General features: G+C 56.7%; 1 protein-coding gene and 1 long non-coding RNA gene across 2 annotated transcripts; both read right to left on the reverse strand.

The window, feature by feature from the left end:
- Positions 1–581: 581 nt before the first annotated feature.
- Positions 582–2,762, reverse strand: LOC144614410 (uncharacterized). Its single transcript, XR_013552201.1, has 3 exons — positions 2,048–2,762; positions 1,521–1,606; positions 582–950 (listed from the first exon to the last, which is right to left on the reverse strand). It is a non-coding gene; the product is annotated as an uncharacterized LOC144614410 (long non-coding RNA).
- An 896-nt stretch (positions 2,763–3,658) lies between these two features.
- Positions 3,659–8,232, reverse strand: TRIM47 (tripartite motif containing 47). The gene is made up of 6 exons (XM_060645351.3): positions 7,472–8,232; positions 6,287–6,382; positions 5,771–6,001; positions 5,423–5,591; positions 4,876–4,950; positions 3,659–4,621 (listed from the first exon to the last, which is right to left on the reverse strand). Exons 1-6 carry the CDS (start codon positions 8,156–8,158, stop codon positions 3,981–3,983), a joined length of 1,899 nt encoding a protein of 632 aa, XP_060501334.3. The 5' UTR covers positions 8,159–8,232; the 3' UTR covers positions 3,659–3,980.
- Positions 8,233–12,699: the final 4,467 nt, after the last annotated feature.

Genomic DNA, 12,699 nt, shown 5'->3' on the forward strand with positions numbered 1-12,699 from the left:
GATAGCGCGGAGCCTGGAGCCTGCTTCGGATTCTGTTTCCATCACTCTGCCCCTCCCCTGCTCACACTCTGTCTCTTTCTCTCTCAAATATAAAATAAAACAAAAATAAAAAAAAAAAATAAAGTTTATTTTGAGAGAGAGGAAGACGGAGCATGAGCAGGGGAGGGGCAGAGAGACAGAATCCCAAGCAGGCTCCACACCGTCCGTGAAGAGCCTGAAGTGGGGATCAAACCCACCACCCGTGAGATCGTGACCTGAGCCAAAACCAAGATGCTTAACCGACGGAGCCACCCACGTACGCCTTGTTTTGTTTTTCATTTGTCTGTTTGTTTTAATTTTTTTAAATGTGTATTTATTTCTGAGAGAGACAGAGTGAGAACAGGGGAGGGGCAGAGAGAGAGGGAGACAGAATCGGAAGCAGGCTCCAGGCTCTGAGCTGTCAGCACAGAGCCTGACGTGGGGCTCGAACTCACGAACTGAGAGATCATGACCTGAGGGGAAGTCGGGCACTTAACCAATCGAGCCATCCAGGCACCTCTGTTTGTCTGTTTGTTTGTTTGTTTGTTTGAGCCACCCAGGCGCCCCAAGCATTGCTTTTTATATTAAAGCAAAATAGGAGATCTTCCGGAGTAAAATTCAAAATTTGAATGTCTTTTAAAGATAAAGTACACAGAATACCAAAGCGGACTTCCTGCCTGCCTCAGTGCTCTGCTCCAAGAACCTCTGAGCCGTGTAACCCCAGCTCCTTCTCTGAGGGCCCTGGGGAAGAAGGTTGCGGGCTCCGCCCTGGGGGGAAGCCCCTGAGGACCTCCCAGGGCCTCCTGCAGTTCCTACGAATCTTCTGGAAGATGTGGCCCTGCAGCGGGTGAGTGACCTCATGTTCCACGTTTTACATGGTAGCATCAAATGAGAGTGTTTAGCCACAGTCCCCGTCCAGCCTCACCCGGAGCCTGGGAGGAGGGGAGGCGAAAGAAGGCACTTCTGTGAGTGTTCCTTGGGAGGAGGGGGATGAGAAAGGAGGGGAGAGGGTGGTGAGCCTCTCTCCTCCTGGACTGTGGGGAGGGGGCAGGAGACGAACACAAAGGAGTAAGGTTGCAAGGCGGCTGCCAAGACAGTGCGATGCTTAAGGCCACTGCTCAGTCGGTTGTTTGGAACTCGGGAGCTCATTTTCCCACAGAAACAAAGCTCAAGTGGAGCTCAAGGTTGGCTCCCCGCCTGGCCCAAAGGAGCCAGATTCAGCTAATAGCAACACAGCCTCAGAAGACCCTTCACACTCTCTCCCATCGCCGGTGACCAGCAGGGGCTCTGGCGGGAGCCTGGAGACCACAGGCCCTTGGGGAAGCTCTGCCAAGGGCTCTGGCAGCCGTGGGAACTGGGGCACCGGGAGGGCAGTTCTTCAATAGGGGACAGTGCTGGGAAGCACGGTGTGTGTGTGTGTGTGTGCGTGTGTGTGCGTGTGTGAGGTGTGTGTGTGTGTGTGTGTGTGTGTGTGTTTACACATTTCTAAGCACAGGACATACCTAAACCATGGAACATGGAGCTGGTGACCCGGACTGGGTGGCCTCGGGCAGCGCCTGCCGGTCTCTGTGCCTCAGTTACTTTTCATCTGGAAAAAAAAAAAAAAAGGTAGAAGGTTTGGACTAGATTGGTGGTTTTCTAACTTTTTTCTTTCTTTTGTGTTTAAGTTTATTTATTTTGAGAGAAAGAGAAAAGAAAAGAATACGCAGGGAAGGAGCAGAGAGAGAGAGAGAGAGAGGGAGGGAGAGAGGGAGAAAGAATCCCAAGCAGGCTCCTCTCTGTCAGCACGGAGCCTAATGCAGGGCTTGAACTCACGAACCGTGAGATAATGACCTGAGCGGAAGTCAGACACTTAACCAACTGAGCCACCCAGGCACCCATCTAACATTTTTTTTTTTAAACGGGTTCCCTTTTTGAGCAAACTGAAGTATGTACCATCTGCTCTGATTAAAGTGTTGGCAGGAACGGTGAGGGGCTGGCCCCCTGGCTTACTCCTCCCGCTCTGCCAGCCTGCCCTGCCTCAGTGTACCTCCTCGGAGCTCGAGATCTCAGAGAATCTCATGCAGGCGCCAGCCCTCCAGCGCGAGCATCACCCCAGAGTCTCGGAGGAAGTGCATGGTTGCAGGTGACGCTCCAGATGGGATGACACTGAAACCTGGAGCCAGCCCCTTGCCAGCTGTGCCGTCCGGTGAGCCAATCCCCTGCTCTGAGCTGTAAAGCTGTAGATGGTGGGATTTGGCGTTAAGGTGCACAAAGTTCCATGAGTTCTGCAAGTTGGGAGTCGCTTTGCAAGTGGCAGGGACTGCTGTGGCTGCGGACTTGGCTAGTCAGGCCCGAATTCCAACCAGGCAGCACCAGTCCTGTGCAGGGGCCTCCGCTGCGTAGCCCACACTCTGTGACGTGCCAGGGCCCTGCAAAGTCAGGTACCCGAGGGGAGTGTGTGGGGAGGGAAGTGCCGAGCTGGGGGAGGAAGAACTGAGAGCACGGGGTGGGGGGTGGGGCTCTGTGAAAGGTAGGAGGCTTGCAGCTGGTAAGGGGACCGGAGCAGGCCGCCATCTGTCCATGTTTGTGACGGTGACAGGAGCAGCCTTCCCCATTCTGGTGAGCTGGGGGCCCTGGCTGCCAAGGAAACCGTTTGAGAACACAAAGCACCAGGAGCAAGGGGGCCCCACCCGGAAAAACAACATCCTGGCTGCTGGGGCAGAAGCAGAGCTCAGAAGGAGGGGCTATTTTTAGCTGCTGAGGGAGGCAGGCAGCAGACAGGACTTGTATGGCCTTGCTGTCTGGCTGCATAACTCACCCATTGTCCCGTCTGACCTTGGGCTAGCGCTGGAGAGGCCTCAGTCTGCCCCTGTCCTCCAGGCATGGAGGTTCACCTGGACCAAGGAGAACCCAGGGAGGAGGGGCTGGCCTGGAGACACGCCTCCTGGCTCCAGGAACAAGCTCAACTCAAATATTCTCTGGGAGCTAGCTGAACTCGAGTGGATATCCAGGACCAGGCTGAAGGTCCTGGGGTAGCAGTGGGGCATTGCACCTTCCTGGGAGAGAAGCAAATAGTCTGCGGGGGCTTCGGGTCTGGGTCTCCCCAGCGTGGAGCCCTGTTCCGGCCACAGGGCTGGGTGGGTGTGGAGAGGTGAGGCGGATTCCGGAGGAGGACAGAGACCCCTTTATTGTAGAAGTTCTCGCCTCCAGCCACACCCTGGGGCCTTCTCAGCCACAAGCCTCCCCAACTGAGAAGGTGGGTGTGTGTGAAAGAGGCTCTAGGTCTCAAACGTTCTTGCCCACACCCAGGAGCGGTGCCCTGCTCTGGGCAGTGTGCTGTCTGTGTTTAACCCTGGGCACAGACACCACTGGCAGGGCCAGGATCGGGCTGTGGCTTCAAGGGATGAAAATAGCTGGCGAGAACCAGGCCACAAAGCCCTCAGGCAGCCAGAATGACTGGGGGGGGTAGGCCCCCCTCAGAAGAAGCCACCTCTAGCTGCCCCTGCCCAGAACTAGGGAGTCGGCTGCCCCTCCTGCTGGGCCAGGGCTCTCCCCACCAACAGGAACACTGGCCCCTTGCCATTCAAGACCAGCTCTCGAAAGATGAAAAGTCCTAGGAATTCTCGGTGGGTGGAGAGAAGGATAGAGAAAGGAGTCATTCATTCAACACATGTTTATTCAGCACCTATTATGTGCCAGGCACTGTCCTAGGAACGTGGAAAAAGAAGGGTTGGGGTAGCCTGGATCTGTCCCAGCTCTGGCTTTCTGTCCCAGAAACAAGGCCCATAGGGAGACAGGGTCTGAGGGCACTTCCAGGGGCCTGGGGGGAAGGCCAAGTATACGGAAGGTGAGGCCTCCAGGGAGGAGAAGCCTGGGGATGTGGGGGACCCCAAGGTGCGTTCACTGGGGCAAGATGGGGGTGCAGAGAAGCAAGCTTCCCAGGAGCTGGGACACGGCAGGAGGCCCCATGCCCCCCTGCATCACCTCCTCTTCAGCACAGATATGCAGGATTTCTTCAGGGGCCCCATCTGCAGATGGGCGTCCACACTCTCCAGGAAGAAGGCAGGCTTTAGCCTGCGAGTGAAGAGCCCTGCAAAATGGCTGTCCAGGCGGCTTTGGAAGGGGTCAATGGAGGAGGCCAGGGAGCTGCTCCGGCGGGCCCGGGAGGCCTTCAACCTCCGAAGAAGGTTCATCTTGCCATCCCGCACAGCATAGAAGGCCAGGGCTCGGTCGGCATATTCTAGGCAGATCCCGACGGTGGGCGAGAACGGGTGGGGCAGGGGCGCCTCCAGCCCGTGGAACCAGACGGAGAAGCTGCGTCCGTTCCACTGCAGGCAGCAGGAGTGGGCATTGCGGCCGAGCCGGCCCCGGTCATAGGGCTCTTGTGGGGAGAAGTCTTCGGCCATGACCCCCACGCTGACCCAGCCTTCAATGATCTCTACCTCCCAATAGTAGGTGCCCCGGTCCAGGGCACCCTCACCCAGCACCTGCTCGCAGTGGGTGAAGCGAGTGGGTGACTCGGGGTAGTTGATGGGACACAGCACCCTCTTTACACCTTTGGTTCCAAACAGCTGCAGGTACTTGTCTGCCGTGTCGCTGTCCAGGTCCACGATGTAGGCAACTGCTCCCATGGATGGGAGAGAGACGCAGGGCTCAGGGCCAGGCTCTGGTGGGACAGCCCCTCCCCTAGGTGCGCACCTCCCCTCCTGAGCAGCCAGCGCGACTCAGCCCTGCTACAGAGCGCCGAGAGTGAGCTGACCTAGTTCACCCTAAGAATGAGGGAGGAGAGTCCAAGCCTTCCTGTGCTAGAGCCCAGCCCAGCAGCCTCGCGAGGGCCCAGTGTGAGCAGAGGGGAGAGCCCAGGTGTCTACTTACACTTGAGGAAGTAGTCCCTGGGAGCCTCACTTTCCAAGTGGTTGGTGCTATCGGGGTCTTGGGACTCAGCATCGGCTGCAGAAGAGGAGACCGTGGGGGAGGGGTCCTCCCCAGCTGTTTGTGGCTGGGCAGCTGTGCCAGGTGCTCCCCCTCTGAACCTGGGACCGAAATCCCTCTCCCTTTCCTTCCTCCCAGCATCCCAAGCTCCCTGGGGGCAGGCACGCCCCCAGATATGGCACTCTGTGTTCCCCCGAGCAAGCCAGGTCCCCGGGGTCGGGCCCCCTGCTCCACCTCCTCCCTGCCCAGGCCTCAGCCACTAGAGGGCAGGCCAAGAGAAGCCCCCTCAACCCCCCAGGCTGTGTGTGGCCAAAGGGGCGGACCGGTGATCACTGCGTGGTGGCCCCACTCACTGGTAAGGGTTGGGTCCCCACCCTGCACCAGGCACAACACTGTTTCCGTCCTCCACTCCTGAATGGGTACCAGGCCTGGGGGCCTGGGTGGGGACGCTGGGGCAGGGTGAATCACTCGGGGGGCGTGGGGCACCCACCTTCTGTGCCCAGCCCCCGCAGCTGCTCCCACTGGCTGGCACAGGTGGCCGTTAGCAGCTCTCTCACCGCCCGCACGGCTTGGGATGATCTGGTGAAGCTGAGCTCCCTCGGGGGGCCGGGCCCAGGGCCGCACCCCTCCTCCAGGGCCAGCCTGAGTGCCAGGAGCTCCTGTGGCAAATCCATGACTATTAAGGCCCTGCTGGCTACAGCGCCTCTGGCCGGGATGAGACAGCCCTGCCGGGAGGACGGCGCAGCCCTGGAAGCCTCTCTCTCAGCTTCTTGCTGACCCACCCCCCCCCCCCCCACCCCGGTCTGTGCCCTCTCAGGCCCGGAAGAACTGCGCTCACCTGCAGGAAGCTGACTGAGTCGGCTTCAGGGACCTGACTGAGGTTGTGGCGGGCCCGGCTGAGCCTGCTGCGCTGTTCCTCCTGCCGCCGCAGGTCCCCCTGGGAGCGGCCCAGCATGGTGGCCTCGCCCTCCTCGATGAAGCCCAGCACCTCCGTCTGGAACCCCTGCAGGATGGCTGCAGCCTCGGCGAACAGCCGGCTCACCCTCTCCCGCTCTGCTGCGGCGGCGCTCTGCACAGGACCACACAGAGGCCAACGATGAGGGCGAGGAGAGCGTTATCCTGGCCCCATCCTTCCCGGACCCCACCTTCCCACCCTGCCCTCTAGTGGGGACAGAGGGACTGGCCGGAGCTGCCCTGGACCTATGCTAGCTCAGGGGAGCGGCTCATGCTCGGCGGGGCCAGGCAAGTCCGCGAGCACCGGCTTGTTTGGAGAGGACCACCCCATGCCGCGAGCTCACGCTGCCAGCAGCCTGCTTTAGGACTGCATGGGGACCGGGTTAGGGTGGGGGCTGACCTTGATGAGGGCCACCGTGCGCCGGGACTGTGCAATGCAGGCGCCCAGCTCATCCATGCGGTCCTCCACAGCATTCAGGACTTTGGACTGCTCGGCCTGTGGGAGACATCCTTAATTAGCACGTGGGCTGGCAGAGGCCACAGGCCCACACTGGGGCACCAGGCCTTACCAAGGGGGAGAAGAGGGATGACCCGGGAGTGGTATTGTGCATGGGCGGGGGGGGGGGGGCGCTGAGAGTGGCTAGGATACCCCATAATAATGCCAGAGGTGCCTCAGGCCCAAGCCGGTGCCATTCCCAAATGCCCGCGGAGAGCACAGGCTGGCTGGCTTGTGTCCCCTCTTTGACCAGTGGGCAAGTACAGGGCCATCCGGGCTCCTCAGTGTCGCTCACACTCACTGGAGAACTTGTTTCAGTGAGGAAGGCACCGAGAAAGAGAGCAGGGTAGGTGCTGCAGGAGAGGGCATTCAGCTGTCTTGGGGATCACGATCCCCAAAGAGTCTGTGCCCCCAATCCAGGCCTAAAAAATGGGGATTCCGGGCAAGTCCCCTGGGTCTTATGAGTCACTGCTCCAGGCAGGAGAGACGGAAAATCCCAAGGCCAGAGGCGCCAAGACCGGGCTGGAAGCCAAAGGAAACTGGGGGCGGAGGTAGCGGGACCCATCGCGGCGCACATGCTCACACCACGGGCCCCCGGAACAGCTGGACAAGAGCGGTCTGTGTGCTCGGTCCACCCTCCGCCACACTCCTGTCGCCTGCCACACCCATCTAAACCCGGTGCCTCAGCCCAGGGCAAATCTGAGCTCGGACCGGCAAGGACCCGGCCTGGCGCAACAGCCGCACTTCCAGAATCGGCGGCCGGGACCGCGCGGGCCTGGCTCTGCTCCCTCCGGCCTTAGATCCCCATCGGCCCAGGCCCGGGCTTCAGGCCCCCTGCTTCCCCTTCGTGTTCTTTTCGCGTTCGCACTGGGCCCCCACAACCCCCATCCCCATCTCTAGCAGAACGTTCCACAGCGACTGGACGGATGACAGTGTCAGTACTGGAAAAAGACAGCAAAGAGCCTCAGGTTAGAGGAGGACATTAAGACCCTACCGGGAAAAGGGGTGGGTGGGGGGTGGGATCCAGGGCCCGCGGCGGGCTCGCGCGGCCCTCACCCGCCCCGGCGCGCCCCCGGTGCCCGTGCCCACCTCCTGGAGCGCGCGCTCCTGCTCCAGCGGCACGAGCTCGTGGCCCTGGTGCTCCTGGGCGGCGCAGGCCTCGCACAGGCACATGCGCTCCGCACGGCAGTAGCGCTCGAGCGGCCGCAGGTGGCGCGGGCACAGGCTCTCCTCCAGCCGGCGCAGCGGCGGCACTAGGCGGTGTCCGCGCAGCGCGGGGCTGCGCTCGTGCGGGCCCAAGTGCGCCGGGCAGAAGGAGGCGAGGCAGGAGAGGCAGGAGAGCGCGGCAGGCAGGGCGGCGCCCTCGGGGCACGCGTCGCAGCGCACCGGCTCTTCGCCACCCGGCCAGGGCTCGGGCGCGCAGGGAGCCGAAGGCTCCGGGGCGCTGGGCGGGGCGCTGGGCGACGCGGGCTCCGGGGCCGGGGCCGAGGCCGGGGCCGGGCCGGAGCCGGGCCCGGGCGCGGAGCCCGAGCCCTGGCGGAGCTGCAGCAGCTCGGACAGCGTGTGGTTCTTGCGGAGCTGCAGGCCGTCGGGGAAGGGCTCCTGGCACAGCGGGCAGCGGGCCGCGCCTCCGGGCCCGCCGGCGCCACCCGCGCCGCGGTGCGGCCAGAGCGCGCCCAGGCAGGCGAGGCAGAAGTTGTGGCCGCAGGGCAGCGTCACCGGCTCCCGGAGCGGCTCCAGGCAGATGGGGCAGCTGAAGGGCCCGCTGCCGTCCATAGCTCCGCGGCCGCCCGGGCACCGCCTGTTCTGCTCCCGCCGGGGAGGGACCCGGCCGGTCCGCGCTGCGGCGCCGCCCCCTGGGACCCAGGCCAAGGGTCCAGCCCCCTCCCGTCCCGGGCTCGGACCGCCCCCCCAACGCCGCAGACCCGCCCGCGGGTCCCCGGACACAGGGCCCTGGCCTAGACTGCGCGGGCGGTCTTCGGCCCCGTGTGACCCCGCGGGGCTCCTGGGCGATCGCCCCTCCTGGTCGGAAGGGAGGGCGGCGGCGGGCAGAGAATGCGAGGGGGGCACCCCGGAAGGAAGCGGGGAAGGAGTTCACTCCTCCGTTACCCCTCAACTCCCCCCAGGGCCAGGCCCCCTGGCTCCAGAGGGGTCTGGTGTTCCCACCGGACCAGCCAGCCCCTTCCCGCTCCAGACCTTGTCCGAGGCACTTGTTAGCAAAATTTCTGAGCTGCTGACTACAGAGAAAATGAACTGCTGATGTGTGCGTGTATTTGCCCCTTAGCGACTCTATTTACCCCTCGTGGGGAACTTGGGCTTTTCTAAACCTGAAAGGGGAAGTTGCGGTGACCCTCCAAGTCGCTTGTCTGCGGGAATCCAGTTCCCCTCCAGGGGACCCCCCCCGCGGGCAATTTGGTGTGCCTGGGATTAGGGGTGTCGGGACATTTGAGACTCATCCAGCCGTGCACTTCATCATGGTGTTTTTTTTTTTTTAATTTTTTTTTTTTAACGTTTATTTATTTTTGAGACAGAGAGAGACAGAGCATGAACGGGGGAGGGTCAGAGAGAGGGAGACACAGAATCCGAAACAGGCTCCAGGCTCTGAGCTGTCAGCACAGAGCCCGACGCGGGGCTCGAACTCACAGACCTCGAGATCATGACCTGAGCCGAAGTCCGCCGCTCAACCGACTGAGCCACCCAGGCGCCCCCATCATGGTGTTTTAAATAAAACGGCAACAAATTAAAGTAGCGCTGGCTTATAACCCAAAGTATAAAATAAACATCCATGAGTTCATACTGATATAAATAAATGACTGGGTAAATAAATGAGGGAGCATAGACAGATTTCCCATTCAGAATTCTAAATAATTTTTGTAGATACTTGAACATGGAGTGTAGCTTCCCACTCAAGTGTGGGCTGGGCATAGTGACTTTTTTTCGAAGGGAGCAAAAGAGTCACTTTACAGTAGTGAAGCTTGGCGAGCGTGACCTCGTTAGGTGATCAAGGTCACCACCAACGGTGATAAGTCATAGTGATAGTAAGTACCCTTGATGATATGGTCTTTCTCCCCAAAACCCATAACCCAGTCCAGTCGTGATTAAAACATCATACAAATCCCAGTGGAGGGACAGTCTACAGAATACCTAACCAATACTCCTCGAAACCTTCAAGATCATCAAAAAAGGGCAAAAACAAACAAAAAATGGGGAGAGGTCGAAGTCTGAGAAACTGTCCTAGCCATGAGGAGCCTCAGGAGATGTGATGAGTAAATATTATGTGTATTCTGGATGCACTCCTGAGAGACAAAAAGGACATTAGGGAAAACTTAAAGAGATTTGAATAAATTATGGAATATAGTTAATAAAATGTATCAATATTGTCTCTTAATTATGACAAATGCACCATAGTCATGTAAGATGTCAATAAAAGGGGAAATTGGGAGTGAGGTATTTGGGAACTCTGAGTTCAACCTTTGCAACTTTTTAGTAAACTTACAACTATCCTAAAATTTAAAGTTCATTAAAAATAATTGAGGGGTGCCTGTGGCTCAGTTGGTTAAGCATCTGACTCTTGATTTCGGCTCAGGTCATGATCTCACAGTTGTGGGATCGAGCTCTGGGCCAGGCTCTGTGCTGACAGTATGGTGCCTGCTTGGGATTCTCTCTCTCCCTCTGCCTCTCTCCCTCGACTTGTGCCCTCTCTCTCTCTCTCTCTCTCTCAAAACACACACACACACACACACACACACGCACACACACACACACACACACACACACACACATATATATATATATATATATATATATATATATATATATAAAATAATTGAGATAATTCTTCCTACTCCCCCACCAGGCTCCCTGTTGGCAAGAGTCCAAAGTGGAAGGAATAAAGGGGTGAGGGGCATTCCATTCAGAAGTGGGGCTTAACCTTTCTCATCATGCCAGGGCCCCTCTCGAAGCCTGGTGCAGCCCTTTCCAAACTAATGCTTAAAAATTTTTTTTTAAAATGTTTATTCATTTTTGTGAGAGACAGACACAGCGTGAGTGGGGGAGGAGCAGAGACAGAGGAAGACACAGAATCTGAAGCAGGCTCCAGGCTCTGAGCTCTTAGCACAGAGCCCGATGCGGGGCTCGAACCCACGAACTGTGAGATCATGACCCGAGCAGGTGTCAGATGCTTAACTGACTGAACCACCCAGGCGCCCCTCCAAAGTAATGCTTTTAAAAATGCATAGGAGTTCATGGAAATCAATTACACTGAAGTATATGTACAATAAGAAAGTTAATTTGTGGGGCACCTGGGTGGCTCAGTTGGCTAAGCGAACGACTCTTGATTTTGGCTCAAGTCATGATCTCACAGTTTTGTGAGTTTGAGCCCCGCGTTGAACTCAGTGCTGACAGTGTGGAGCCTGCTTGGGATTCTCTCTCTCTCTCTCTCTCTCTCTCTCTCTCTCTGCCCCACCCCTGCTCATGCTGTCTCTCTCTCAAAATAAAAAAATAAACTAAAAAAAAACCCCAAACCCCAAACCCCAAATTTGTGTTAAAGTTGTATATGTGTTTAACACAATAAATGACAACAGGCCTAACAATTAATATATATATTTCAAATAGTGATGAACAGAAGTGATATTTCAGGTTCTCTGCCACCACATAATGTGCTACGAAAATATCTGCTGTTTCTATTGGTGGCAAGTCACAGATACTGTTAATTCCGCTATGGTCTGTTCTCTCCATTTGTAATAGAAAGAAATGCTAAATTTCAGTTTAGAGAATGGTGAAAATACGGAGAATTTTCTCACCAAGACCCCCAGTTTATGAATGTCTAGTTTAGAAAGATGCTATGCGGAGCCTCCTTACATCTTTCCTGGAAGGAGAGAAGAAAACTAAGATCTATGAAATGTTAAATGAGGGGTGCAATCCTGGGGGACTCACAGGAAGGCGGAGCTCACGGAGGCCCGTGTGGAGGAAGTGGCATCTGAGCTGGGCTTTCATGGGTTGCTAGGACTCGGCCGTGCAACAACAAGGGTGGGAAGAGATCTTCCAGAAGAGGAGTAGCAGAGGGAACCGGCCTGGGTGTGCCCAGTTTGGCAGGAAGGCGGGTAATGAGTTCCATACGTTGGTTTCCACACGGATCACTACTTGATCATGACTGCCGCTTGTTTGCCAAGACCCAGGAACAGTTTGGAGGCTCAGGCATCCGCGCCACCCTGCTCCAGGGCTTGGCGGCCGGGCTGCCTGGGCTTGCCGAGTCCACAGACCCGCCTGGTTCTGGAGGAGTGAGGGGTGCCGCTGGGAGTGTTTATGGACAAGTCCCAGCTAACGTTCTGCTTCCCACCCCGGAGCTTGTTCAGGAAGATCTGCTTCCCTAGGAAGGCGGAGAGATGTGATTTGTCAAGATGGTGGTGTTTGAATAGTTCATTTCCATTATTGAAGCTTTAAGTTTGCCCCACGTATTCATTCTTTTTGAAATGAATTGGCTCTTAAGGGGAAAAGGTAACTGGCACTTCTGAGGTCTGTAGGAGCATGTTCACACCTGCATCTCACTCTGCCTTTGCGAGAACTATGTCACGAAGAAGGGGAAATGGAATTCAGACAGGTTACACATCTTGCCAGAGGTCATATAGCCAGTCCCGTGGAGCAGGCAGGATTGAAACCCAGAAAGTGCAACCTGAAAATAATCCTAAACCTCGTATATGAACCCGTTTATCGGGCTGCAGTATTGCTTGGAAGGAAGAAAAAAAAAAAAAAAAAGGTTAAACAGAAACAAAAACAAACGAGCAAAAGCAGTCATTACAAATGGGAGTAATTAGCTAGTCATTCCTAGCCTGGCTTTGCATCTATGAAATTGAAACGGGATCCGTGCCATGTCCCACGGTAGCACTTAATGGTTCTGATGTACTTGAAAATGTTTAATTTGTATTTATTTCAAAATAAGACAGAAAATTTGACAAGCAATTTAATGAGGCTTATAACAAAAGCTGGGACTTCTGTGTCCCACCTGCTGCAGATTCTTGCTCCCATAGACCACCAGTGTCAACTTTTACCTGTTACTTTTAGCGTTTGCCTCCTCATCCCTAAAGCACATGCTCACAGGCCTTGAACATCTGCGTGCATGTTTGTGCTCCAGTTTCTGGAGACTTAAATTCTTTATCATTTCTCTTTTGTGTTGAATTCTTTGTTGCTTGGGTCCCAGGTCTTCTATCCCCTTCATTGATTTACCTCTTTATTTTTGGAAAGTACACGTCCTGGGGGCTTCCTGAGAATAGATGTGAACGTGCCTGCAAAGGTCTTTGCTCAAGCTTTCACACTGACAG

Source organism: Panthera onca, chromosome E1, assembly GCF_046562875.1.
Source record: "Panthera onca isolate mPanOnc1 chromosome E1, mPanOnc1 haplotype 2, whole genome shotgun sequence".
Classification (NCBI taxonomy): Eukaryota; Metazoa; Chordata; class Mammalia; order Carnivora; family Felidae; genus Panthera; species Panthera onca.

Bases quoted from the DNA above. Each gene is read 5' to 3' on its own strand.
- TRIM47 (XM_060645351.3), bottom strand. From the start codon at position 8,158: ATGGACGGCAGCGGGCCCTTCAGCTGCCCCATCTGCCTGGAGCCGCTC. The intron at 6,002-6,286 runs GTCAGCCCCCAC...GGTCCTGTGCAG, and splicing joins GCACGGTGGCCCTCATCAAG to AGCGCCGCCGCAGCAGAGCG. The intron at 5,592-5,770 runs GTGAGCGCAGTT...GATTTGCCACAG, and splicing joins ACTCAGTCAGCTTCCTGCAG to GAGCTCCTGGCACTCAGGCT.